This window comes from Cebus imitator, unplaced genomic scaffold (genome assembly GCF_001604975.1).
Source record: "Cebus imitator isolate Cc_AM_T3 unplaced genomic scaffold, Cebus_imitator-1.0 Scaffold70, whole genome shotgun sequence".
NCBI lineage: Eukaryota > Metazoa > Chordata > Mammalia > Primates > Cebidae > Cebus > Cebus imitator.
This window is the reverse complement of record NW_016107385.1, coordinates 2,484,778-2,511,499: the sequence shown is the minus strand read 5'-3', so window position 1 is coordinate 2,511,499 and position 26,722 is coordinate 2,484,778. Positions and strand designations below refer to the sequence as shown.

The window sequence follows — 26,722 nt, the reverse complement described above, 5'->3', positions numbered from 1 at the left end:
GTGACTTGTCCAAGGTCGCGTGACATGCCAACGAGTGGCAGAATTCAGACTAGAACTCAGTGCCTTGGCTGCCACTCCTGTGCTGTTTCTGTGAAGCCATAACCACTTAACATGCCCACTCAGTTTAGAGTTTGGGGCCTGGAGTTTAGGTACTATTTTTGGAGACGTTGTTGGAAGTTCCAGGATGAGGTATTTATGAAGATTCGGTTCTCATTCCCCCTCCAAAGTTCTTGGCTGGTAATGTGGCACATGTCTGTAATCTCAGCACTTTGGGAAGCTGGGACAGGAGGGTCACCTGAGGCCATGAGTTTGAGACCAGCCTGGGCAACATAGTGAGACCCCAATCTCTATAAAACAATAATAGTAACAATATAAAGCTCTTGTTTTGTGTTGTATTGCCATAGTCAACTGCAGCCTGGTCTGGGGTAGGAGGAGGCAGGGGGGCCAGTGGGCAAGGAGGGCTGCTAAGCTGTGTGATGTCTCTGCTGGGCTCCCAGCCTGGCTGATGGGGGTTTCTCCACCCCGTCCTGGGAGCAGGTGTGGGCCCTCTGTCCCCAGAGCTTCTTGAAGAACAGTTTGTTCTTCAGGGTGCAGCCAGGGTGGGGAGAGTGGCAGATACCAGTACAGCTCTCGAGCCTGCTGCAGCTGCTTCCTGTTGTCAGAGGACTCCTCCGCCAAGGAGCTGGGCTCTCTGGCACCTCCACGCCCCTGCCTAGTTCTCCGTGTGGTGTCCTGCCTCAGCAGGTCAGCAACTTCCATGGATACCAAGGAAGGCTGTGTTCAAGCAGCAAGAGCTCAGCGTGAGGAAGTGCCCGTGGCCAGGCACATTTCCAGTCTCGTGGTTTACCACCCCCTGTGCAGGGTCCTGTTCTCACGTATGCAGGTTCATTTCTGTCTTGTCTTCCTTTCTCTGTCTGGAAGATCTTTCCCATCCCTTCTGCAAAGTCAAGTTCTCCCCACCATTTTTGGTTCTATCTCTTCCCCGAAGCTCTGTCCGCAGTGACTCCCTCCGCCACCCCTGCTGCACTGGCCATGCTGGACCGTCCAGCATGAGAGTGTGGGCCCTCACTTCACACTGCCTTGTCCTGTGCTTTGACATTTCACCCAAGTTTGTTTTGTCTCCTCCACAAGACTTGAAGACGGGATGATTTGGGTCCTTAACCACTGCCTCCCACTTCAAACAAGATCCCATACAGAGCTGAGCTCATAGCAGACCCTATCCACAAGGGCACAGTAAATCCTGGCTGAATGTCCCGTCTCAGTGTCTCTCTCTTGGTTCCTGCCTGAATTTCAGTCTGCTGAGCCACAGTTCACCCCAGAACCTGGAGCATGTTGGGAGGAGAAATGTGGGCTCCTCTGCCTGGTAGTCACGTTGCCTCACCGCAGGAAGTGACCCAGGCCTTGCCCCCCGCCAAGCTATGGGCCTCCAGGTTCCCCTCTGATTAATCATGAGAGTGCTATGGGCTGACTGGAACCGACTGCTCCTGTCCTAGAAGGGACTTCCCCAGCATGAATGCTTGCAGGTGGACGGCAAGGGAAGGGGGAGAGCAGTGGTGACCTGCAAGGTGGTGCCCTCGTCCCGCCCCAGGGACACGGCTCATAGAACACTCCCAATAGGGGCTGTTTAGCATGTCTCCGTTCTTGTGGCTCTCTTCTCCCCAAGCCTCAGTCAGGGCCTGGCTCATTCTCCCTGGGGGGTCTGAAAGGGGCTGGAGTGGGGGTGGAGCGAGCAGCAACCCGGGACTCTCAGCTCAGCGCTCTTCCCCCCATTGTGAAATGGCCTTGGGTGAGGGCCAAGCAGGAAGCTGCCTCCTATAGCTCCATGGCCTGGCGCCTGGGGTGTGAGGACGGCCCCAGGCCCTTCCCTCCCCAAGGGAGGGCTGAGGCTGACACATGGAGTCCACCTGCACGGAGACACCGAGCTGCCCTTGGCTAAGTCATGAGGGGCCTATGCTCTCCCTCCCCCTCTCTGTGCCTGGCAGGTGGTGGCAGGCAGAGGGGTGTGAAGGGTGGTGGAAAGTGCATGGGCCTGGGGCTCAGGACCCAGGGCTTCCAATCTCATCATTATCAAGCTTTGTGATCTTGGTCAAGTCACTTTCCCTCTTTGGACCTCACTCGGTTTCTGTTCACTTGTGAATAACTAGAAGGTAAAGGGTTGGACTAAAAGATCTTGGAGTCCTCTTGCAGCTCAATATTGTGACGCACTGAAGTTGATGATTCATTGACGTTACTACCAGGACTTGGCTCTGATCAGATGGGAGTTTGTTCATTGTGTTTGTCTAGGATTCCCTGTATAAATCTGTATCTGTTGGTCTGTCAGAGAGGTGGAATGGGCTTTCCCGAACAATCAAGGATGAATGATGACACAGAGGCCGAGAGATGAACAGCATCTGTTGCTTTAGGGAGTTGAGACACCTGGGTAATTTGTGCAGAACTCTGGGTATATAATTTCCTGTCCTAGACTTCTAGACAGGAAACTTTAAATTTGGGACCCCTAATCATTATGAATAAGGGAGCCCCTCCTCCCACCTACTAAAACCATGAAAGTTGGGGGAGGAGGAAGGCAAGAAGAGGTGTTCACGCCCCAGACCTCCAGCCTGGCTCGGAATGCTTGAGCAATAACTATGCTTGCCTTTCCTGGCCTCAGTTTCCCATCATACAATATGAGGTATGCCAGCCCCCTTCTTGTGGCTCAGCCAGGAAGGAAATCGTAGATGAGAAGGGGAGACCCTGTTAAAGTTCACATATGCTTCATGAGTGCCGACACCTGATTCTGTACAAAGATGGCCTTGCAGGCATGTAGGGCCAGCGGCTGCCCATGGGGTGTAGCCTGGAGGGTACTAGCAATTCCTTTGTATCTCTCCAAAGCCCCTCTACCAGAAATCCAACCATTAGAGTCTTTTCTTAGTTTAACGTCACCTAAGTTTCCTCCACAAATGGAGTGCGTGTGACAGACTCACCATTTGTCCTGAACATGTTAGTGTGATTCAGCTACCAGATAGGTTGCCTCCACACAGCTAGCTGAGCTTAGTAAGAGACTGGGATTTTGGTGGGGGTGGAGGGAGGGTGTTTTGCAGGACTGAATATTTATACTTGAGAAGGAGAGGAAAAGAACAATGAAACCTAGCTTTTCTGGCATGCTTTCTCACTTATAAGGTATTTATATTCACATTGTCACATTTTACTCACCACAGCAATGTGAGGAAGATATTCCCATTTTACAGCTGAGGAAATGGAAGCTTATAAAGATTAGGATAACTTTCCTTCAGAGACACAACCAGGAAATGCCAAGTTGGGCCTTGAATCCAAAGACAGGACGAAGGAGACAGGATTTTGCATGGAAGGTGAGAGGGTGACAGGGGCTTGGGAGGGAGGAAAAGATGAGGAGTGGAGAGGGAGTCCCAGCTCATTCCACTCTGCCTAGAGCAGGCCTCTTTTCTGCCTTCCCTGGCTTCTTGCCACCTCTTTAAACAGCTGAAAGTCCCCGCTCCACTCCCGAGCTGCCCGTGGCCTGCAATCATTTGCAAGTTCTTCTCCGCACAGAGGTGGGAGCCTCCTCTGTGCAGAGAACGGAGGTGGGTCAGCAGGGGAACAAATCTGCACTCTACCTGTTACTAGTGGTATGACCCCAGACAGTCATTTCACCTCCTCAGTATTTCCAGCCCAAAGATAGGCGTAAAGCAATGCTCACCTCACAGGACTACTGGGGACTCAAAAGAGAATACGTGTAAGCACCTAAAAATGAACCTGGCACTTAGTAACCTCTCAACAAATATGAGCAAGCTATTATCTGAGAAGAAAACAGTCTCTTCTCTAGTGGAGAATTTGGTCAGCTTCTTGCACCCAGAACAGTGCCCAGCACTTGCTCAGTGAATGGATGAATGATAATCTTCCTGTAACATGGAAAGTTCTAGCATTCACAGAAGTACTTTTGAAAAATGACGACCATGATCTTGAGTATTCTTATGGTTGATCTAAGATAAATGGTAGGGCAAGATCTGGGAGCATCTGAGGCTGCTGCCCATGGATGTGCTTGTCTGGTGAGGACAGGGCGTCCCCTGCTGGCCCGAGGCGTGCCGCAGGCAGGTCGATCGGGGCCACTCCTCACCTCCGTGACTGCGCCTGGAGGTTGGGCATGGTGGCGTTGTCTGCTTCCTTGCAGTGAGCAGGGGGAAGGCCAATGTTAATCACGGACACTCATGGGCTCTGGAAACTTCCCTAGGGCCTCCAAAAGGGGATAGGGGGAGAAAAGCAGCAGTTCTCAGAATTTGGGAAGTAGAAGTGACATTAGCAATCTAGCCTAAGTCCTGAACGTTAACAGTGAAAAAACTTTTAACACTACGTCAACTGGGTGTTGACTATAAGCCCTTTACATGGATGATGTCCTTGAAACCCAACAACCACCCTCTGGGGCAGGTTCCCTGTGGAGGATAAGGCACAGGCAGGTACCTCTTGCAGGGTCTCAGCAAGTGTAGGAGCAGGGTGCACCTGCTGCCCGGGCACCTGTGCTATCTCTCTAGGGCACTGGGACTTGGGATTTAAATCCAGGACTTCATCCTGGGGTGGGGATGGAGAGAGTTCCTGGAGCCCTGCGTTGGCTGAGCAGACACAATGAACACTTGTTGATCAACTGACTGCAGAAAAGAATAAAGGAATTGGTGACTGCCAGTGTTGGAGAGGACTGAGACCAGCGAGTGTGTTGGTGTGGCTTCAGGGTGGTTTCTCTCTCCAGGCACTCAGGCCTCCAGGACACACTCTCAGATCCCCCTGGCCTCCTCTAGGAGGCCTCCAGCAGAGCTAACCACCTCCCGCTGACATAGGAGGTCTCCTAGCCTTAGGTTCTGTCATCCTGAAGCCAGACCTGCCCAATGCCATTCCTCGATGTGTTTAGATGACACCGTTCGTCCTTCATCCAGAACTGCCCCTTAAAAATCAGCACACTGGAGCTACAGTGAGGCAGCTCAGAACCCAAGGTATGGTTCCCCTCAGAACTCAGTCCTCAGTAAGGTACACAGCATCTTGTTGCAATCTGCTCCTGTAGAATGAATCCACCTTGACAAGGAGGACATGGGAACAGCCAACTCCCATCTAAGGGGCTGCAGTGTAATAATGCATACCTGAGCTGACTTAATCCTCCCTTTGACATGACATAGGCACTTTTCTGACTTCCCCATTTTACGGATGAGGACACTGAGGCACAGAGAGACTTAAGGAATTTTGGAATATGCAAAAAAGATTAGTGGAAACAAACATATTAAAGAAAAAGATAAACTAAAAAACAACAAAACAAAACAAAAAATAGTGGATGTTTCCAATGACAAATGATACATTGTTTAGAACACACCCCTCTGGATTAGCTGATGTCTAGGCTTTCATTTCCTTTGAGCTATTGTGCAACTCTGTAACTTGTAGAGACTCAAGGGCAATGCAGAGAATTGTTGTCATGGACAGTTGTACAAATGCTTCTGCTTAGTGAAGAAGGGACTGTGCAAAATCCAATTTTGCTTCCATTTACAAATTCATTCTAGAATTCCTGATGTTTACTGGACTCTCCTTTGAATGGATTGTAACATACATTTGTTTTCCTTATTAATAATATGTTAAACAAAAAAAAAATTTTTTTTGAGACAGCATCTCACTGTTGCTCTGGCGGGAGTGCAGTGGCACAATCATGCCTTCTTGCAACCTTGACTTGCCAGGCTTGAGTGACTGCCCCAGCTAGCAACCCCAGCCAGGAACTAGTGACTGTGTTTTTAACCATTATACTTTCCAGGCACTGCAAAGTGTAATTGCACGAGTGTAACTGCAGCTGTAAATTAACCATAAACTTATAAAGATCCTTGTCCCTAATTCAAAACCAATTCTGATTAAAACCTAATAGATTAAAGTGTGCTCTGTCTGAGGAAAAAACACATTACCCCTGTATTTTGGGAAAGATGATCTCAGGTTGTACAAACAAGCATATTTATTCAGGTCCCTTCGGTCCACTTGGAGATCCCTAAGGAGCAGAAGCTATTCTTCTCCACCCGTCTTCCTGTATTATCCCCACCCATGGCAAAGTGGCCAAGGCTGCTACAGTGTTTTGTGCCCAGGGCCTTCCTTTTGATCTTGGTGCTGCCTAGGCTTTGATAAAGCCCCCATGATGTAGGAAGGGATTTGGGAACCGATTTTCATGTCATGGTTCTCCTAGAACTGTGAAAGGGAGAGGAAAAACTGAGGGACAGGGAGCAGGAAGGTCTGTGGCCTGCATGACTTAGAGACAGTGACCCAGCTCCATGCCTCACATACATACTGCTCTGTTCTAAGGCCAAAAGCCATTAACCTCTATTACGCATTTAAATTACGATTTGATTAATGATATGTTACCCTAACCACACATAATTGCAAGTTAGGATTTTGGGTGCTGGAAGACATCAAAATTTAACCCTCTTATATTGATATAAACTCTCAATTTCATTGTACCCTGAGCTACCTTTATTCCTGACTGATCACATACAATACCATTTTTCTCACTGAGGAATTTATTTTCAGATATAGTCTTATAAATCAATGAACTTTATCATTGCTTTTATTCATTGTTTTAACTTTTTTAATCTCAAAATTTTAGATTTAGTAACATTATTTTACTTCATAGTACTTCCTTTTATGGTCCCTTGTATTTATGGCAAATGATACTGGTTTTCCACTTAAGATGATAATATTAAATACACTTCAGTATAAAATGAGTCAAAGAAAAATATTAACTAATAGTACAGGTGGCATTAAGGTAATGGCAGAAATTAGAATGGTGATGTTGAAATGATGGAAAGTGTGTGGTCTATAAATAACACTATTTGATACTATACTGTTTATTGGGCATTTACTATGTGCTAGGCCCAAAGTTATCAATGTGATGATGGAAATGCTCTACATCTGCAGTATCCAAGCCACATGTTGCTACTGAATCCTTGAAATGTGGCTAGTGTGACTGATGACTTAAAATTTAAAAATTAATTTAAACATCTATATTTACTATATTAGAGCAACCCTAAGGGTCTTACATATAGTATTTTAGAAAGTCTTCATAACATCAATGAAGTAAGCATTACTATTGTTATTTTGCTAGTGAAGAGACTCAGGCCTTGAGAGGTTGCCAGAGGCCACATAACTAATAAGTAGCAGGGGCAGGATCTGAACGAAGATCACTTTGACATCTGAATAGGTATTGTTAGTCATTTCCCACAGAAAAACAAAGCCTAAGGAATATTCTGTCAGTGGTTGAATTGTACTGGCTCAAGTGCGATGCTAAAATGTCATGCTTGAGTATTTGTTATTAGACCTGTTTATTCTGCTGCGGATAGCCTTGAGACTTCACCCAGGGTGGCCAGCATGACTGCTGACTCTTAAGTGGAGGCCCCAAATGAATCATGGCCTCCACGCTCTGTGCTCCTCAAGGGCAGGGCCATTTCCTTCACCCTGGTGCCCCCTGTCCCCCATGGCTCCAAAGAACATCGCTCAATGTTCAGTGAATGACAGTAGCTCAGAGCACAATGGTCATCATCTCCAACCCTTAGGTCACATAAACACTATAACTGGTTTCATTTAAATTTATGACCATGAATATCAAGGGAGCCCTCATATTCCCCAGCAATTCAACAACAGATTATTAAATAGGTTCACTCTCTGATTTCACATTTTCTTCAAAACATCTAGCACCCTTTGCCCCTCTCCTGCCCTAGGCTGATGACCTTGTGCAGCCAATCTGTGTTGGCTTTTGTTTCTCTTGGATTTGAACCCGTTTGCAATCCCCCATTGTGTGGGTTTTGGTGAGAGGCAATAAATAAATAATTAAATGAAACGATCAGAGGGTCACTCTTTCACCTGCCCTCAGCACCTGGGCTCAAGCATATGCATGGGTCAATCTGACGCTCTCAACCAGGACTTTGACTTCTGAGGCAGTGATACCAAGGCCCAGGGCTCTTGCACAGGTGTCCAGTACTTTGAATGTGAGGACGTTTTTGCTTATCTGTGTTGGCAGATATCACGAAAATTATGCATGGACCTTTTTAAAAAAAATTTGTTTTTAATCTCATCAGCTATCATTAGTCTTAGTGTATTTTACATGTGGCCCAGGACAATCCTTCTTCTTTCATTGTGGCCCAGGGAAGCCAAAAGGTTGAACACCCATACTGGAGGTTATTCATATGGTGCTATCACAGAGTGGTCTTATGTTAGCAGCCCTATAGGAAGGGTTTTCACCAGACTCTTCTAATCTTTGCTAATCCTGAGGTGTATGAAGATGACTTCCCAACTTTTAATTATAGCTCTTACCTCTGTATTGAGCTCCAAACTTGCCCATTCAGCTATCCACTTGGTGGTTCCACTTGGATGTGTAATGGGCATCTCAGATATGACATGACCAAATCAAAACTTTTTACTCCCCACATCTTTGCTATTTATTAAATGATACCACCATCTGCCCAGTTACTCAAATAAAAACACTCCTGAATCATCCCGGATTCCTTTCTTTTTGAGGCAGGGTCTCACTCTGTCACCGAGGCTAGAGTGCAGTGGTGTAATCTCGGCTCACTGCACCCTGCACCTCTCAGGCTCAAGCTATCCTCCAGCCTCAGCCTCACAAGCAGTTGGAACTACGGGCATGAGCCACTGCGCCCAGCTGTTCTTTTTCTTCCTTTTAATTTTCACATCTACTCCTGCATGAGTCCTGTTGGCTATCTTCAAAGTTTAATCTGACTGCAGTCACATTAGCATCTGGACTTCTACAAAAATTTCTGTGGCAGGCTGGATGATCCCCCAGAGATGTCTATGTCCTAGTACATAGAATGTGTGAATACGTTACATGTTTAACGGACTTTGCAAATGTGATTACATTAAGGACCTTCACATGGAGAGATTATCCTGATTATTGAAGTGAGCCCAATGTAACAAGGGTTCTCATAAAAGGGAGGTAGGAGCATCAGACTCAGTAGTAAGAGATCTGACAGTGGAGGCAAAAGGTTTTAATGACTTGAGGAAGGGACCACAAGCCAGGGAATGCAGGCAGCTTCTAGAAGGGCATAGAAACATTTTACCCAGAAGCTTCCAGATGTAATGCAGGCCTTAGACGTATTTAAGTTTCATTTACGCTTCACGACCAGTCTGCGAAGTAGATACTATTACCCTCACTTTACGGATAAGGAAACTGAGGCACTGAATTGTGAGATAACCTGCCCAGCATACGGCTGAATATAAATTATAGGCTGCTATCAAAGCTTTCTTTTGCTCTAGCTCCCTCACACTGGCTAGGATGAGACGGTAACTCGCTTCTGGCAGCCCAGGACAGACCCAGCGCCCCCAGGTCACTTGCCCCCGAGAGGTCCCAGGGCGCCGGCGCTAGGCGGACGGAGCGTGGGGGGAGGGCGGAGGCAGGGATTGGTGGAAGAGAAGGGATTGACGGAAAACACTGGAAGCTTTGTAGCGGAAGTCCCGCCCAGCCTAGGCCGAGCTTCCGGCTCTTAATGCTAGGGGCTTAAGCTGAGGGAGTCGAGGCAGCGTCGCCGCGATGGTGTTGTTGGAGAGCGAGCAGGTATGGGCCGGGCCTGGCCGGCCGAGGGACGGGGGCGGCTCAGGCTTTGCTGGAGGCCTTTGCCTCCTTCTGCGGGAGGACCAGGGCTTTGACGCGGCGGGGCGAGGACTTGGGGCTGGCTAACGGGGCTGGGCCTGTTGTTTTCCAGTTCCTGACGGAGCTGACCAGACTCTTCCAGAAGTGCCGGACGTCGGGCAGCGTCTACATCACCTTGAAGAAGTGTAAGCAGCGGGAGGGGAGCCGGGCAGTGCTCCCGGGGTTCCCGGTGTCTGGGAGCCACCGGCGTCTGCCTGCCGCGGACCCCCGCCTTCCCCTTACCTCCGCCACCCTGTACTGGGCACACTCGGGGCTTCGGGCCTGGAAAATATTAGGGATTGTGGCTGGCGCGGCCCCCAGCGCTGAGCCGCCTAAGCCGCTTCTGGTAACAGTGGGCCCCAGGCAGGCCAGGGCTCTTTGTCAGGGATCCCAAACGCCGCCACTTTGAGTGGGATTTAACAAGCTCCGGTATTGCATGTGTCCGTCGTGGAAGTCATCGTTTCTCCAGGCTTTCGCCAGGCCGTGGTAGCAGACGAGGTGTGCAGCAGAACTAGAGCAGCGGGGCTGCATTAGGTCATCACGTCCCTCCCGCCGCCCCTCTTTTAACTGTTTGTCTGCCGCTCAGCCTCGTACGCGGCCGTGTTCACCAAGATGCATTTTTCTTGCAGATGATGGTCGAACCAAACCCATTCCAAAGAAAGGTACTGTGGAGGGCTTTGAGCCCGCAGACAACAAGTGTCTGTTAAGAGCTACTGATGGGAAAAAGAAGATCAGCACTGTGGTGAGCTTGATTGCTAAGGCCATCTTTTGAAATGTAAAGACTTGAACTTAACAGAGGATGGGGCGTTTCTGAAACAGGCTTTTAATTATTTTTCCCTTTTGCCCTGTGTAAGTCTTTGGCTATTTTTGAGACCAGGACCTTCCTATACGTTAGTAGTAGAAACTTCAACAATAAAATAAAATAAAATGAAGAAAGTAGAGATCAAAAAGTCGTTAGTTATGCTAACATTTTTGTGGAAATGAAAGTAGCATATTGGTCCTTACTTGTAGTACTGTAAGGAGCAGTTGGCATAAATATTTGATTCCTTGGTCCCTTACTGTGCTGGGCCTTCAATAAAGTTTCTTCATACCAGGTATGCTATTATTTTCTTATCTTTGTGGTTCACATAGCGAGTATGTAGCTAAATGTTGGGTTTGACGCTTGAGAAAATATACATTTAGTCAAGAGCTCCAGTCTTTCAGTGGAGATTGAATAAGGCAAAGCAAGTGACTCTGAATTGTGTGAATACTGCTTTATTCTGCTGTGGCAGAACCAAACTTGCTCTCTAATCACATTAGTTTAGGATACTTATTACATGAAAATGGAGACTATACTTAGTTGATAGGTCTCCTGTGACAAGTTATCTTGAGAGGATTTTTACAGTAAAACAAGCTTATGTGGTTTTTACAAATAAAGTTCGCTATCATGAAATACAAAAACCTAAGGAGTCTTCTTCAGAAGTAGAATTTATTTTGTGGTAACTTGCACTGTGCTTAAATATGCTTGAATTAATGGAAAGTAGGTTTAAAAATAAGATGGGAAGGGAGTAGTTTAAATATATCTTGTATTAATGTACAAAAAATTAATATTGAGAAGTTCTCTGACATTTCTCAGAACGCAGGTAGAAAACTCAGTGCCACCTCTTTAAGGAATTTCAGGGGGTGAGAAACAGCTTTTTCAGGAGCCTACTGTCTTTCACATCTTGGTGCAATTCTCGTGGAAAAAGATGCAGAGCTCCTTTGCTTGCTCTCTAGGCAGAGGAAAGTAGAGTAGAAAAATAATCATTTTTGTATAATGAGCCCTGAAGTTGGGAAGAATTATTTTAAAGATAGGATGTTGTCTTTGGGAGGCTTTTGAGATACTATCAGGGGTGGAGAAGAGGATGCTTATATGGATAATAGATGTGACCTCTGTTTTCCTTCCTTTTCAGGTGAGCTCCAAGGAGGTGAATAAGTTTCAGATGGTGAGTTTTGAGTGTTCCTTATGTCTCGCTTCTCAGGGCAAGAGTCAGGATGATAGTGAACACTGGGGAAGATTGATACTTAGGTTCACTCTTCTTTGGAGATAAGTTTTACCAGTGTGTTTCTAGTAAAAAAGCTGTCAGGGTGTGAATTTCAATGCTAATACCATCTTTCTAGTTGTTTTTTTTAGCTAGATTTTGTCTTAGGCTATAGATATACGCTACCTATAGTATAGTTGAACAAGAAGTTGCCTGCAACTTTACCTTGAAAAAAAAAAAAAAAGAAAAAAATATGTGCAACTCTCTGTGGGTGTTGCAGAAGCTGCTATAATGTGGAAGAGTACTTTATGCTTATTCCATTTTTCAGTACAAGTGTCCCATAGTGCTATATTCTTTATCAGGTAGGCTTCCTGGTTTTTGGCTACCCTAAATCCATTATGCAGTAGGGCAGCTGTTCTACCAATTTGCACATCTTCCCACTAAGGTATGCTCTGTGTCTTTCAGGCTTATTCAAACCTACTGAGAGCTAACATGGATGGGCTGAAGAAGAGGGACAAAAAGAACAAAACTAAGAAGACCAAAGCAGCAGCAGCAGCTCCAGCAGCACCAGCACCAGCTCCAGCGCCAGCAGCACCAGCTCCAGCGCCAGCAGCACCAGCAGTACCACCGCCAGCAGCAGCACCACCACCAGCAGCAGCATCAACAGCAACAACAGCAGCAGCAGCAGCAGCAGCACAGTAAAGGACACAAATTTCTTGCTTTTACCAATTAACCACTGAGTTGCTATTTTTTCCTTTGGTTTTTACTTTTGGCCACGTAGCTAGGCTTCTGGTTCCCCCACAGTAGGTGTTTTCACATAAAATGAGGGTCCTTTTGGAAAGAATAGTTGCAATGTTTATAGGGTAGTTGTAGTAAGAACCTAGTTTATTTTACATTTGGTTAATTGGTCTGTGCTGCATGGTTATATACTCCTGGATTATAGATTAAAAGTCTCTGTAGTCATCTCTGAAGAGCAAGCTATCATTAAACATGTCTGTTTATCAGCACCGTCTCTCTATTCCTTTTACCACCCCACTTTAATAGTTCTGGCAATAACTATTTCTAGAATGATGTGATTAATGAATAGGCTTTAGCTCTATAATACCTTCTAGGTTATTGGAATTGAACCTGTAAAAAGTCACGTTATTTCATGAGTTGCTTCCTACCTGGTTGTATAATTTTATCATCATAGTTCCTTTACCAAGTTTGAATGAGTACTCATAGTCAAATGAGAGTTTAACTACCTTAGGAGAAACATACTACAAAGTCATCAAGAATATAGGTTCCAAATAGTGATTTTTGGTTTCTTTATGCCCTTTAGTTTGGATATTTTCAGGTGCTTAGTCCTAACGGCCAAGGGAAGAGAAGGCTATTATCTTATGTTCCAGCTCCAAACAACCTTTAGTGTTAACAGATTTACAATTAAAAAGCAGCAGGTATATGAAAGCATTTATTATATCCCAAAAGATAAATTTATAATATATTACACATGAAAAACTAACAAAGCTCAACTTTGTAGGACAGCTTCTTAGAATTTTTTTTGTTCTTTTTTGAGACAGGGTGTTGCTCTGTCCAGGCTGGAGTGCAGTGGCGCAGTCACAGCCCATTGCAGCCTCAGCCTCCTCAGGCTCAAGTTACCCACCTCAGTCTTTGGAGTAGCTAGGACTACAGGTGTATGTCCCCTTGCCCTACTAATTTTTTTAGTTTTTGTAGAGATGGGGGTCTTGCTTTTTGCTCAGGCTGGTCTTGAACTCCTGGTTTCAAGCAATCTTCCTGCCTTGGCTTCCCAAAATGCTAGGATTACAAGTGTAAACTACTGTGCCCAGCGTCGTCTTAGAATTTAATTTTGAATGACAATGAATGTACAACATTCCATTATTCCAGTATAAGCCTCTGTCTGAATGAGGTCAACGACAGTTCTTTAGGGTTAAAATAAGATTCTGTAGTAGTCATCTCTGTAGCTATACAGAAATAGCACAGACACCCTGCAAAAGAAAGGAAAAGATTAAAAAGACAGACTCAGTTTAATGAGTGAAGAACAGAGCAAATAAATTTTTAGAACACTTACTTGTAGGAGCTTTATTTAAGCAAAAACAAGGTAGAAGACTAGTTACTAAAAAATTATATAGGTTTTAAACAAGGTATGACTGACGGGGGTCTGTAGTGTAAGGTCCTAATAAGGAGATAACTATTCACCTCATAGGCTTCCTTGTTGCTTTTTAAGTGGATGATAACATGAATGATGGGCATTATGACATAAGGGCACAGAGCAAACTAGTCATGGTTATTTTCTTTAATTTTAACATACTTATAGAAAGTGAATTACCTGGGTGAACAAAACTGTATAGTTGAGACAGCTACTCCTAGGACTCCTGTGTTTTCTTATTGACAAGATCATGACTGTGATTCACAGTCCAAGCAAGACTGACTGGTTGTCACCTGCAGTTCTAGCAACAGCTTAGGTGTCAAGCCTCAACAAGACAACAAAATAATGTCACTCTGAAACCACCTCCCTGAATTTTAACCATGTGAAACCTGCTATGCCCAAGTGATAACTTACTTTTTTTCTACTTTGATGTTATAAATTTCATCACAGACTAATTTGAGGTATCTTTGCTTCGGAAGGCGTGACAGCAGCTGCTTCACAGTTGTGTTAAATGCCTGTTCATCAGCATCCCACTAGGAAAAAAAAATATGACTTAACAGGGCACTAGGGTTTACCAGCTGGCTTTTTCTGGGTCACTAATGAAATTGCAGTGCTATTCCCCTCTTCAAGTATACCAGGAGATAGTAGAACCAGTTAGGAGACTGCTGGGGTTCTTCCTGTGAAGCACCAATTTTCTTTAAAACAAGACTCCCTAATTAGAGCCTGATTAACAATGCTGCAGCCCTAGAGTGCTGATGTCACTTTATACCAGTTATTTCTGCCTACCATTTACTTTTTTTTTTTTTTTTTTTTTCCCCGAGACAGAGTTTCGCTCTTGCTGCCCAGGCTGGGGTGCAGTGGTGTGATCTCAGCTTACTTCAACCTCTGCCTCCTGGGTTCAAGTGATTCTCCTGCCGCAGTCTCCCAAGTAGCTGGGATTACAGGCGTCCGCCACCACACCCGGCTAATTTTTTTGTATTTTTGGTAGTGTTGGGGTTTCACCATGTTTGCCAGGCTGGTCTCAAACTCCAGACCTCAGGTGACCCACCTGCCTCGGCCTCCCAAAGTGCTGGGATTACAGGCATGAGCCATTGTGTGTGGCCCCTGTTTACTTTTTGTACAATGGTGATAGCAGCCTGAAGTATATCCATTTGATCGGATCATAAATCAGTACATTGCCAGTATAGTGGTATATGCTTATTTATAAGAGAGTAACAAATGATATATAAAATAGCCAAGTTCACTATTAATCTAAGTTAATCTGACTAAACACTCTTGGGTAGACAAAAAAGTATACTTTGATAGGATGTTGCAAAAGTCACCTATAGCTATGAGTATAGTTAAGTATTCTTAATAGCAAAGATAAGTATTCCAATTTTTAAAGTTCTTATTTAGGCTATTTGATGATAAAGGGATGTGCTTGTAAAAATGTTTATAAAGGACCTAATTTTTACAAAAGGATTTTTAAAAATATTGTTCTAACCTGCAAATGAGCTTCTCTAGCTGGAATCGAGGTTTGTTTGAAACAGTATAGTATAGTGATTAAGAACACAGATTCTGCTAGTCTGCTTAGGCTTAAATACTGGTTCTACTACTTATTAGCTGGGTGACTGTGAGTAAGATACTTAACCTCTCTACTTCCATACTCTGATTTATCTGTAAAGTGGGGATAATAACAGTATCTACATAATGGGGTGGTTATGATTAACTGAGTTACTACCTGTAAAATGCTTACAACAAGGCCTGCCAGACCCTGACATGTAGTAAAAGCAGTATGTATTATTGTTGTTTTTTTAAAAAATTTTTAAATATATATTTTATTGCATTTTAGGTTTTGGGGTACATGTGAAGAACATGCAAGATTGTTGCATAGGTACATACATGGCAGTGTGGTTTGCTGCCTTCCTCCCCGTCACCTATAACGGGCATTTCTCCCCACGTTATCCCCACCCCCCACTGTCCCTCCCCTAGGTGCCCCCACAGACCCCAGTGTGTGATGCTCCCCTCCCTGTGTCCATGTGTTCTCATTGTTAAACACCCACCATGAGTGAGAATATGCGCTGTGTGATTTTCTGTTCTTGTGTCAGTTTGCTGAGAATGATGGTTTCCAGTTCATCCATGTCCCTGCAAAGGACACGAGCTCATCGTTTCTTATGGCTGCATGGTATTCCATGGTGTATATGTGCCACATTTTCCCTGTCCAGTCTATCATCAATGGGTATTTGGGTTGGTTCCAAGTCTTTGCTATTGTAAACAGTGCTGCAGTGAACATTGGTGTGCATGTGTCCTTATAACAGACGATTTATAATCCTTTGGATATATACCCAGTAATGGGATAGCTGGGTCAAATGGTATTTCTATTTCTAGGTCCTTGAGCAATGGCCACACTGTCTTCCACAATGGTTGACCTAATTTACACTCCCGCTAACAGTGTAAAAGTGTTCCTCTTTCTCTACATCCTTTCCAGCATCTGTTGTCTCCAGATTTTTTAATGATTGCCATTCTAACTGTCATGAGATGGTATCTCAATGTAGTTTTGATTTACATTTCTCTAATGACCAGTGATGATGAGCATTTTTTCCTATGTTTGTTGGCCTCATATATGTCGTCTTTTGTAAAGTGTCTGTTCATATCCTTCACCTACTTTTGAATGGGCTTTTTTTTCCTTGTAAATCTGTTTTAGTTCTTTGTAGATTCTGGATATCAGCCCTTTGTCAGATGGATAGATTGCAAAATTTTTTTCCCAATCTGTTGGTTGCCGCTTCACTCTAATGATTGTTTCTTTTGCTGTGCAGAAGCTCTGGAGTTTGGTTAGGTCCCATTTGTCTATTTTGGCTTTTGTTGCCAATGCTTTTGGTGTTTTAGTCACGAAGTCCTTGCCTATGCCTATGTCCTGAATGGTTTTGCCTATATTTTCTTCTAGGGTTTTTATGGTGTTACGTCTTATGTTCAAGTCTTTAATCCATCTGGAGTTAATTTTAGTGTAAGGTGTCAGGAAGGAGTCCAGTTTCTGCTTTCTGCACATGGCTAGCCAGTTTTCCCAACACCATTTATTAAACAGGGAATCCTTTCCCATTGCTTTTGTCAGGTTTTTCAAAGATCAGATGGTTGTAGATGTGTGGTGTTGCCTCCGAGGCCTCTGTTCTGTTCCATTAGCCTATATCTCTGTTTTGGTACCAGTACCATGCTGTTTTGATTACTGTAGCCTTGTGGTATAGTTTGAAGTCAGGTAGTGTGATGCCTCCAGCTTTATTCTTTTTGCTTAGAATTGACTTGGCTATGCAGGCTCTCTTTTGGTTCCATAAGAAGTTTAAGATGGTTTTTTCCAGTTCTGGGAAGAAGGTCATTGGTAGTATGACATGGTAATTGCCCCATAAGCTGCATACCCCATCCATACCTCGGCTTTCCATTGAAACTGCTCTCTGTAACCCTAATATGACAGACAAGCAGTCTAAACCCATACCATCTTGGCCCCTGCGACTTGTAATAAGTAACTAAGGTCTGTAATTTCCATCCTACCCAGACAGTGTGTAAACTAAGGCTTATCTTGACTTCTGTGAACCACTTAAGTAACAATCTGAATGTTCAATGTCCCCTGGCCCTCAATGTCCAAAGCCCCTTGCCCTCACCCCTGCCCAGGAGGTGGTTTACGGGCATAAATGGTCTTGACATCCTACTTTCGGGGCCATGGGTTAAAGAGACGTGAGTCCCCCATGGCCGCCAGCAATAAAGACTCTGTAATTTGGCCTAGTGTTAGTCTCAGTGGTGATTTCATGCTTGCTCGGTTACAACAGTAGCTTGATGGGGATAGCATTGAATCTGTAAATTACTTTGGGCAATATGGCCATTTTCACAATATTGATTCTTCCTAACCATAAGCCTGGAATGTTTCTTCATGTGTTTGTGTCCTCTCTTATTTCCTTGAGCAGCTGTTTGTAGTTCTCATTGAAGAGGTCCCTTACATCCTTTGTTACTTGTATTCCTAGGTATTTTATTCTTTTTGTAGCAATTGTGAATGGCAGTTTGTTCTTGATTTGGCTCTTTTTAAGTCTGTTATTGGTGTATTGGAATGCTTGTGATTTTTGCACATTGATTTTGTATCCTGAGATTTTGCTGAAGTTGCTTATCAGTTGAAGGAGATTTGGGGCTGAGATCATAGGGTCTTCTAAATATACAATCATGTCGTCTGCAAATAGAGACAATTTGACTTCCTCCTTTCCTAATTGAATACCCTTTATTTCTTTTTCTTGCCTGATTGCTCTGGCTAGAACTTCCAATATTCTATTGAATAGGTGTGGTGAGAGAGGGCATCCTTGTCTAGTACCACAATTCAAAGGGAATGCTTCCAGTTTTTGCCCATTTAGTATGATACTGGCTGTGGGTTGTTTTTTTTTTGTTTTTTTTTTTTTTGAGACGGAGTTTCACTCTTGTTACCCAGGCTGGAGTGCAATGGCGCGATCTCGGCTCACTGCAACCTCTGCGTCCTGGGTTCAGGCAATTCTCCTGCCTCAGCCTCCTGAGTAGCTGGGATTACAGGCATGCGCCACCATGCCCAGCTGATTTTTTGTATTTTTAGTAGAGACGGGGTTTCACCATGTTGACCAGGATGGTCTCGATCTCTTGACCTCGTGATCCACCTGCCTCGGCCTCCCAAAGTACTGGGATTACAGGCTTGAGCCACCGCGCCCGGCCAGGTTGTTGTTGTTTTTAAATGTAATAAGTATCTCTAAAAACTGAGTCACTAGAAAAGTATGAGTCCTTCAACATGGGATTTAGGAACGTGCATGTTACATAAAAGGAAAAATGTTACTAAATTCCTGCAGTTGCCAGAAAAATACTATCACTAAGAAAACTGAATGCCACCTTCAGCATTCCTTTGGCAAAGTAACAGCAAAAATGTGGGATTTTAAAGGCCACAGTGCAGAAGAGTTCATATTGCTTACCTCTAATGATAAAAACTGTAATATGGTTTCTTTAGGTAGATCCACCTGTGAATACACAGAAATGTATATCATCTCTCGGGTAACTCTCAGCAGCACATACTACTACCTTGTGACCACGGTGTCATGTGGGATACAGCAATTTGAATAGGGTTGGCAGAGACTGGGATGCTATTGTATTATGAAAGGGCTTAATGAACTGTACAGTGTTAAGATCTTAGCACTGGAGAATTAATAAGCAGTGTAAACTGTACTCCCTGTCCCTCTACATCACAACTGAAAGGTTTGACACTGCTACATGTATTCAGTGTAACCTTAGTAAGGCAGAGGCCTGAAATATGTAGGAAAATGGTTTTTGTTTTCATTTTCCTTCTTCTATCTTTCAGGAACAAAGAGGAGAAATAACCTTCAATTCTCCCCCTAGTTCTTTTTTTTTTTTTTTGAGACGGAGTTTCGCTCTTGTTACCCAGGCTGGAGTGCAATGGCGTGATCTCGGCTCACAGCAACCTCCGCCTCCTGGGTTCAAGCAATTCTCCTGCCTCAGCCTCCTGAGTAGCTGGGACTACAGGTGCGTGCCACCATGCCCACCTAATTTTTGTATTTTTTTAGTAGAGATGGGGTTTCACCATGTTGACCAGGATGGTCTCGATCTCTTGACCTCATGATCCACCCGCCTTGGCCTCCCAAAGTGCTGGGATTACAGGTGTGAGCCACCGCCCCCGGCCATCCCCCTAGTTCTTAATAGTTTTAGATTGCATGTGGTTCACATCAGTGACAGTAAGGCCTGCATACAAATTCTGCTGACACTGTGCAAAAAGCTCTGAACCCTGAGGCAACCACTTTGAAAGTATGGACAGAAGCCACCTTCAAAATATTAAAGCCACTTACAGCCAGAATTTCGATTTCACTGCTTTTCTGATGTAAGTTGGCAAGGGAGGTCTGAAGTCGAGTTTGTACCTAATAATAAGAAAACAGAATTCAGAACGTGTTAACAACCAAGCCATCTTTCTTACCATCTTATTTCCTATCCCAGGATACAATCACAGGGTAACACACCAAAGCCTACAAAGGATTCCAAATAGTGTCTAAAGGTTTCCCCTTGGCCCGGCACGGTGGCTGACACCTGTAATCCCAGCACTTTGGGACGCCAAGGCCGGGGCTGGGGGATCACCTGAGGTCAGGAGTTGGAGACCAGCCTGGCCAACATGTCAAACTCTGTCTCTACTGAATATAAAAAAAAATTAGCAGGGTGTGGTGGCAGGCACCTATAATCTCAGCTACTCAGGATTCTGCATGGGGCGTGAGGGTGGGCGCTTATAATCCCAGCTATTGGGGAGGTACTGGTGAGCCATTATCATGCCAGTGCACTCCAGCCTGGGTGACAGAGTGAGACTCTGTCTCAAAAAAAAAAAAAAATTTTTTTTTGCTCTTAATCCACCCAGAAAGGAGTGTCTAATATGATCTCAGGGGAAATTAGATTCTTATAATCTATCTTGACCATTTGTTTAATAATCCTTGTCGATTATCTCTTTATAATTTTGAAATGATGCCTGATAAAGGCCCAGTACAGTGAAACAGTGCACGGAGAAGCAGAGAGATAGATGGTAGTATGAAGCTAAAGTGGGAAAAAGGGAGAGGTGGCAGCAATGAGGACATGGCATGAGAACTGAAACTTCGTAGGTGATGAAGGCAGTAGGAAGATGGGAAAAACAGGCTTCCACTCAAATCCTGAGAAACAGCTAGATGAGCTTACAAAAATAAAGTACCTGATCTTTGTATTTTGGTCTGATTACATTTCTAAAATCGCTCTTTCTTAACACTCAATTTATTGCATATGTCCACAGCATACTCTAATACTCATATTCAGTAAATTTAACTCAGTGTTCTACTGTAGTTATTTTATTTTGAGACAGAGTCTTGCTCTGTTGCCCAGGCTGGAGTGTAATGGCGTGATCTCGGCTCACTGCAATCTCTGCCTCCTTAGTTCAAGTGATTCTCCTGCCTCAGCCTCCTGAGTTACTGGGATTACAGGCACACCACCACCCTTGGCTAATTTTCGTATTTTCAGTAGAGACGGAGTTTCGCCATGTTGGCTGGGCTGATCTCGAACTCCTGACCTTGTGATCCGCCCTCCTCAGCCTTCCCAAAGTGCTGGGATTACAGGCATAAGCCACCGCACCTAGCCTATAATTATTTTCTTGTATTCTCTATATAATGCATATGCTGCTGCTTTTTTTTTTGAGAGGGAGTCTTGCTCTGTTGCCCAGGCTGGAGTACAGTGGCATGATCTTGGCTCACTGCAATCTCTGCCTCCTGGGTTCCAGTGATTCTCCTGCCTCAGCCTCCTGCATTGCTGGGACTACAGGCATGTGCCACCACACCTGGCTAATTTTTTGTATTTTAGTAGAGACGGGGTTTCACCATGTTGGCCAGAATGGTCTTTATCTCCTGACCTCATGATCTGCCCCCCCTGCACCCCGCCCCGGGCCTTCCAAAATGCTGGGATTACAGGCGTGAGCCACCGTGCCTGGTCGCATATGCTTCAAAGTTATAAACTTGTTTGAGGACTGGGGCCATGTTAATGTCTTCTACATTTTACACAGCCCTTAGCACACCATTAGGCATATAGCAGATGCCAAAACCATGTCTGGAATGAGAAACCTGCCTTAAGTCTTGTCATTGGCCTCTTCTACTTTGCCATTTAGAGCACAAACAAGCCAACCTTGACTACCTTTAGAGCCAGATTAGATAGTTTTCATTTAGATGCAGTCACTCTGACAACAGCTGCTTCGAGGTGCCCACAGTGCACAATGGCCCCTCTTGGACAGATGGAAATCCTAGAGCCAGTGAGATGCTTTGTATTGATAAGGCTTTCAGAAGCCACCCAGTTAGGGAAGTTTGAAGAACAATTTTTTTCTTGCAAAAAATATTTCCAAGAAATTCCATGTTTCTTATTTTCCTTTCCTGTTTTTTTCTCTTCTGTAAGTCACATTAGAAAGCCAAAGAAACCCTGACCCTGCGTACCTGAGTTTCATACCGCCTCCTAGTGCTGGCTGACAGCTTCTCCGGGGCTAGCACACTCACAATGGGAACCACTGCTGCTCCATGGATTTCAAACAAACCTGAGACAAAGAGAGTTTCAAAATGTGTAGCCTTATCTGGTCCTACTTTCTACATCATCCTAGAGGGAGATGGCAGAGTTTATTAGTAGACATCCTGTCGTGATTCTAAGGCTAGATCATGACTGGGCTTTGTTTTCTATCCCTGCAACCATCTGCATCTGACAGGTGAGGAGCCCAGAACCCCAATAACCAGTAGTTTTGATGTTTCTCTCCCCAGGAAGGGGCTGGTGGAAGGTGCAGGGAGGCAACATGAGTCATCAAAACCTCAGGGGCCTAAGAAAATCTTTAAATTTCTCCAATAATTCGAAATCTGATGGCAACACAAAGTCAATGCTAATAGAAGTGAATGGGAAAGATTCACTTCTGTTCTAAGCCAACTATGGCACTTCTTTTTCAGTAAGGTTGAGAGAGGTGATGAAAGTAAAGGCATAACTATCACCACTGTGCCATCTTAGCTTTCATGAGAACAAAATTTATATAGTGTCTTTCTTCAAGGGATTTCAAAATATTTCCTTCAGTCCTCTTTATGAGGAAAATTATCCACATTTCACTTATACAATAAATTGAGTAAAAGGAAGATTAAATCACTTGTAAAACATAAGAGATATAGCAGAAGAGTCACCTAAATTCCAGTTGTTTTATCATTTTCTAGGATGTGGATTTCAAAGCATAGGGATGAATTCCATGTGGTACAATTTACTGTGTATATGTTATTTAAAAAATATATTTGCAGTGTCACAAGCAGTTAGCCACAGTAGTAAGTGCTTACAGCAAACAAATAAGCATTATTATGTTCAGATTATAATTAGTAATTATACCTGAGGCATTAGAAAATGACCCCTTCAGATTCTGTACTGCAAGATTATCAGAAGCTTCTCTGAAAACAAGCAAACAAAAACAAAGAACAGTCAATAAGGCAAAAGCAACACATAACTACATGTTTAGTGAGCCACTTTTCCATTAAATATAAAAACATATTCTTGGTTATTAGTGGGTGGAAAAACAAAAAATACGCATTTAGTTAAGCTTTGGTCAAGAGCAAGTAAAAAATTATAAAGGATGTCTTTTTTTAAGTTAACACCTAAAGAAAACATTCTGATTTATTCAGCTGGGCTTGAAATCCTGGATCCACACAAGAAGTTGATTTCAATGAAATATAATGGGTTTTCTTTTCCGCCCCCATCATAATACAAGGAAACATGAGCAACAGCAGCCCCACCTTCATTATGGCAGCAGCCTTGGCAACCACCCACAGGAGAACATTTGGTAAATAAGGATAGTCTTTAAAAAGCAGTGAATGGATGTTCTTTCAAATGCTGTGAATTAATTTATAGCCTTTGAGAGAGACAACAGCACTCTATCTTGGGAAAACAGGGAAATAAACATCTGCGTGGAGGAAAAACTTTGAACCTTTCCGTGCTAAAACTAAATTCCATGTAGCCTTTTAAGTGTCTTGGTAATGTTCCCCCATACTCACTAGTTGGCTGTTTCTTTAGATCTGTAATTCTAATACTGNTTTTTTTTCCTTTTGAGACAGGGTCCTTCTCTGTCACCCAGGCTGGAGTGCAGTGGTATAAACATGGCTCATTGCCTCCTTGACCTCCTGGGCTCAAGCAATCCTCCCACCTCAGTCTCCTGAGTAGCTGGGATTATAGGCATGCACCACCATGCCCCAGCTAAGAAAAAAAAAAAATTCTTTTTAGAAATGGGGTTTCTGGGTATGTTGCCTAGGCTGGTCTTGCATTCCTGGCCTCAAGAGACTCTCCTGCCTTGGCCTCCCAAAGTGCTGGGATTACAGACGTGAGCCACAGCACCTGGCTCAAATTGACTTTTAAAATAAATTTATATATGTTCCACATAGGTAATTGAAGTCAGTTTTCTAGGCTTTGTTTTCTAAGTTACCTGACACTCCTTTCATCACTGACTTTAGTCCTCAGTTTCTGCAGTACATAGTCCACAAGTTCAGTCTCCAGCACGCGCTTCTCTGTTTGCCTTTCCTTCTCGAAAGACTTAACCTTAAAAAGAATGAAACAGATCCATCACTTGGAGGTTTTTGAACCCAGAAGAGTGGCTCAGAGCACCACAGTAAGACTACTAAATCAACAGTTTGGGTCAGTGGTTCTTAACAAGGGGCAATTTTGCTCCTCAGGCGACATTTGGCAATATCTGGTGACATTTTTGGGTGGTGCAACTGGCAGGTAGTGGGTAGTGGTCAAAGATGCTGTTATCGCACAGAACAGCCCCTACAACAAAGAATTATATGGCCCAAAATGCGAACAGTGCTGCTGTTGAGAAACCCTGGTCTGGACTAGTTTAGCATGGATGATAGAATTTTTTTATTTTAAAGTCCAAGATGAATGGGCTCTTAATTCATGTGTTTCATTCTCATCTTCCCCTTTAAACATCCTCTGGTCAGCCACCAGGGTTTCTCAGATCTTGGCTTTATCTACTGCTCCTCCCTCCCCTTTCTAAACCCAAGTCTGTCATCCCACCTTTATGGCCTCTGCCCCTTCATCTGTACTCCCCTGGTCAGCACCCAACCTTGTCCTAGGCTAGTTTGATATTCTTTACAATGCTATCACTGTGTTCAGTTTCTCCCTCCCTCTGTTCCATGCTACACATCCCTGCAGATTAATTTTTCTGAAATACAACTTTGATGTCTCCTGTTCAAAACATTGAGGGCCACCCTATTAACTACTAAATAAAAACCAGATTCCAGAGCGTTCGGGCTCTCCATGATGTAGCTATAACACATTTTCTGCTGCTGATCCATCAGTCTCACCCAAAATAGACTACTCAGGGTAGAACCAGAATGGTTCTCTGCTGGCCTGCCTCTATTGTTGGGACAACTACTAAAAGAACTACCATTGCCTTTGTGGTTTCCTCTTAGAAGGCCCTTCCAGGACCTATCTATATCCTATGCATCCTTGAGGGCAGGATAAATCCCACCACCCTCCTGAAGTCTTCACTGCTGCCTCTTAGGTAATCTCCCAGCCGGAGGAACCCTCTGGAGAACTTTATCTGTAGGACTCAAGGCATTTAGCATTTTGAGCTCACAGTCATGCACAAATGTCGCATGTTCCTTACCAGATTACAGAATCCCTGACAGCAGGAGCTGTGGCTTAAATGTTCCCATATCCTCGATGACCCCAAGTTCAATCCCTTTTACATTGTGAATGTTGAAAATACGTTTGCTGAACGGATAAATGAAGTGATGTCTTGCTTTTCAAATATGAAAATGATGCTACTGGCTGGGTACAGCGGCTTGTACCTCTAATCCGAGCACTTTGGGAGGCTGAGGTGGGCAGATCGCCTGAGCCTAGGAGTTCAAGACCAGCCTGGGCAACATGGAAAGACCCTGTCTCTACTAAAAATACAACAAATCAGACAGTCATGGTGGTACATGCCTGTAGTCCCAGCTACTCGGAAGGCTGAGATGGGAGGATCACTTGGTCCTGAGAGACAGGTTGCAGTGAGCTGAGATCATGCCACTGCACTCCAACATGGGTACAGAGTAAGACCCTATCTCAAAAACCAAAAGGCAGAATTGTCAGAATAAAAAAAAAAAAAAAAAAGAAAAAAAAAACCAAGAAACAAAGGAAAAAAAAATGGCTTTAAAAAAAAAAAAAAAAAAAAAAAGGAGTTGCAAATATATAGAAAAGCTTAACAAAGTAAGTTAAGATACCTTGTAATTCCAGTAGCCAACAATTATTACAATTAAAATTTTGTTATATTCTTCTAGACTTTTTTTTAATGTATAAATATTAATTGATGTTTAAAACAAAATGGGATTATACTGTACATGGTATTTGTGGACATCTTTCCATGTCAATGAACTCAGTTTTAGTAGAATCATCATTTTTAAAGGCTGCACAATATTTCACCAAATTATCATAATTCAAACAATCTTCTACCAATGTATATTTTGAAATGAAGTTCTCCGAGTGTGGTCTAGAGACTCATGAAGGTCCCTCATATCCTTTCAAAAGGTCAAAAGGTCAAAACTATTTTTATAATCTAAAATATTAACTGCCTTTTCACTCTCATCCCTCTCACAAATGTACAACAGAGTTTTCCAGAGATTATACGATTTGTGGTATCATAACAGATTGAATAAACAGATATGAGAATCGTTTCTTCTACTAAAGCATTAAAAGAAATTACAAAGTAAAACAGTACACTAAAGAGATTTGCAAATGCTTTAAACAATGCCATTTTCCTTACTGGAAACCTATTAGATTACCATGTAACGGGGGTATTGTTATTTTTAAATGAATAAACATTTAAAATATGTTTATATTTTAATATTGACAGATGTTAACTTAATATAAACAAAAGTTCTTTGGGATCCTCAATTTTTAAGGGTGTAAAGGGGTTCTAAGACGTAAAAGTTTGAGAACTGCTGTTATAAATGAGCCTTACTCGAGATCTTTAAAATAATTTTTACTATCAATTCCTGAAAGTGGAATTGCTGGGTCATTTAAAAAAAATGTTTAGTTTTAAGGCTTTTAACTACTTTGCCAAATTCCTACCCAGAAGGCTGATACTCGCATCATAACTAAATGAGATCTTTCACCAGAACATTACATCTTTCAAAGTACATGGACAAAATATTATTGAGATTTACTGATTAGCAGACTGAATAAGATAAAGGCAGATAGATTTTGGCTCCTGACGCTTTTCAAAATGATAAAGTATTCTTGGAAACGTTATGAAGACCAAATGTTGAATGTCAGCTGTGATTAGTCTTACACAAGATGGTCATAAAATTAAACTGCTGTTTGAGTTATTCAGAAACAAAAGAATGGTTCATTAAAAGAAATCCTGACCTATCTTTGTTTCTCAAAAGGATCTGTTTTTTTTTTTGTTTGTTT

The 26,722-nt window shown here is 43.4% G+C and overlaps 2 protein-coding genes and 1 long non-coding RNA gene across 6 annotated transcripts in view; 1 reads left to right on the top strand and 2 right to left on the bottom strand.

The window, feature by feature from the left end:
• LOC108306135 overlaps positions 1 to 9,342 on the bottom strand; it is a 29,811-nt gene extending 20,469 nt beyond the window's left edge. Inside the window, exons 1-2 of the long non-coding RNA XR_001826022.2 lie at positions 9,207 to 9,342; positions 3,190 to 3,298 (exon numbers count right to left, since the gene is read on the bottom strand). This is a non-coding gene — a long non-coding RNA (uncharacterized LOC108306135). The remainder of the gene's footprint in view (positions 1 to 3,189; positions 3,299 to 9,206) is intronic.
• A 111-nt stretch (positions 9,343 to 9,453) lies between these two features.
• On the top strand, positions 9,454 to 12,647 carry SRP14 (signal recognition particle 14). The gene is made up of 5 exons (XM_017530925.2): positions 9,454 to 9,565; positions 9,714 to 9,786; positions 10,270 to 10,382; positions 11,572 to 11,604; positions 12,106 to 12,647. Exons 1-5 carry the CDS (start codon positions 9,542 to 9,544, stop codon positions 12,340 to 12,342), a joined length of 480 nt encoding a protein of 159 aa, XP_017386414.1. The 5' UTR covers positions 9,454 to 9,541; the 3' UTR covers positions 12,343 to 12,647.
• Positions 12,648 to 13,072: 425 nt separating this feature from the next.
• EIF2AK4 (eukaryotic translation initiation factor 2 alpha kinase 4) overlaps positions 13,073 to 26,722 on the bottom strand; it is a 114,281-nt gene continuing 100,631 nt past the window's right edge. For 3 of the 4 annotated variants that reach the window (XM_017530920.2, XM_017530922.2, XM_037739410.1), the window contains 7 exons: positions 23,751 to 23,863; positions 22,667 to 22,725; positions 21,751 to 21,848; positions 19,615 to 19,683; positions 18,730 to 18,774; positions 14,201 to 14,319; positions 13,073 to 13,625 (listed from right to left, as the gene is read on the bottom strand). In XM_017530920.2, coding sequence (XP_017386409.1) covers positions 13,568 to 13,625; positions 14,201 to 14,319; positions 18,730 to 18,774; positions 19,615 to 19,683; positions 21,751 to 21,848; positions 22,667 to 22,725; positions 23,751 to 23,863 — 561 coding nt within the window. In that variant the 3' untranslated portion in view covers positions 13,073 to 13,567. Of the gene's footprint in view, positions 13,626 to 14,200; positions 14,320 to 18,729; positions 18,775 to 19,614; positions 19,684 to 21,457; positions 21,564 to 21,750; positions 21,849 to 22,666; positions 22,726 to 23,750; positions 23,864 to 26,722 lie in introns of those variants that run through there. The other variant, XM_037739409.1, reaches the window with a different exon arrangement.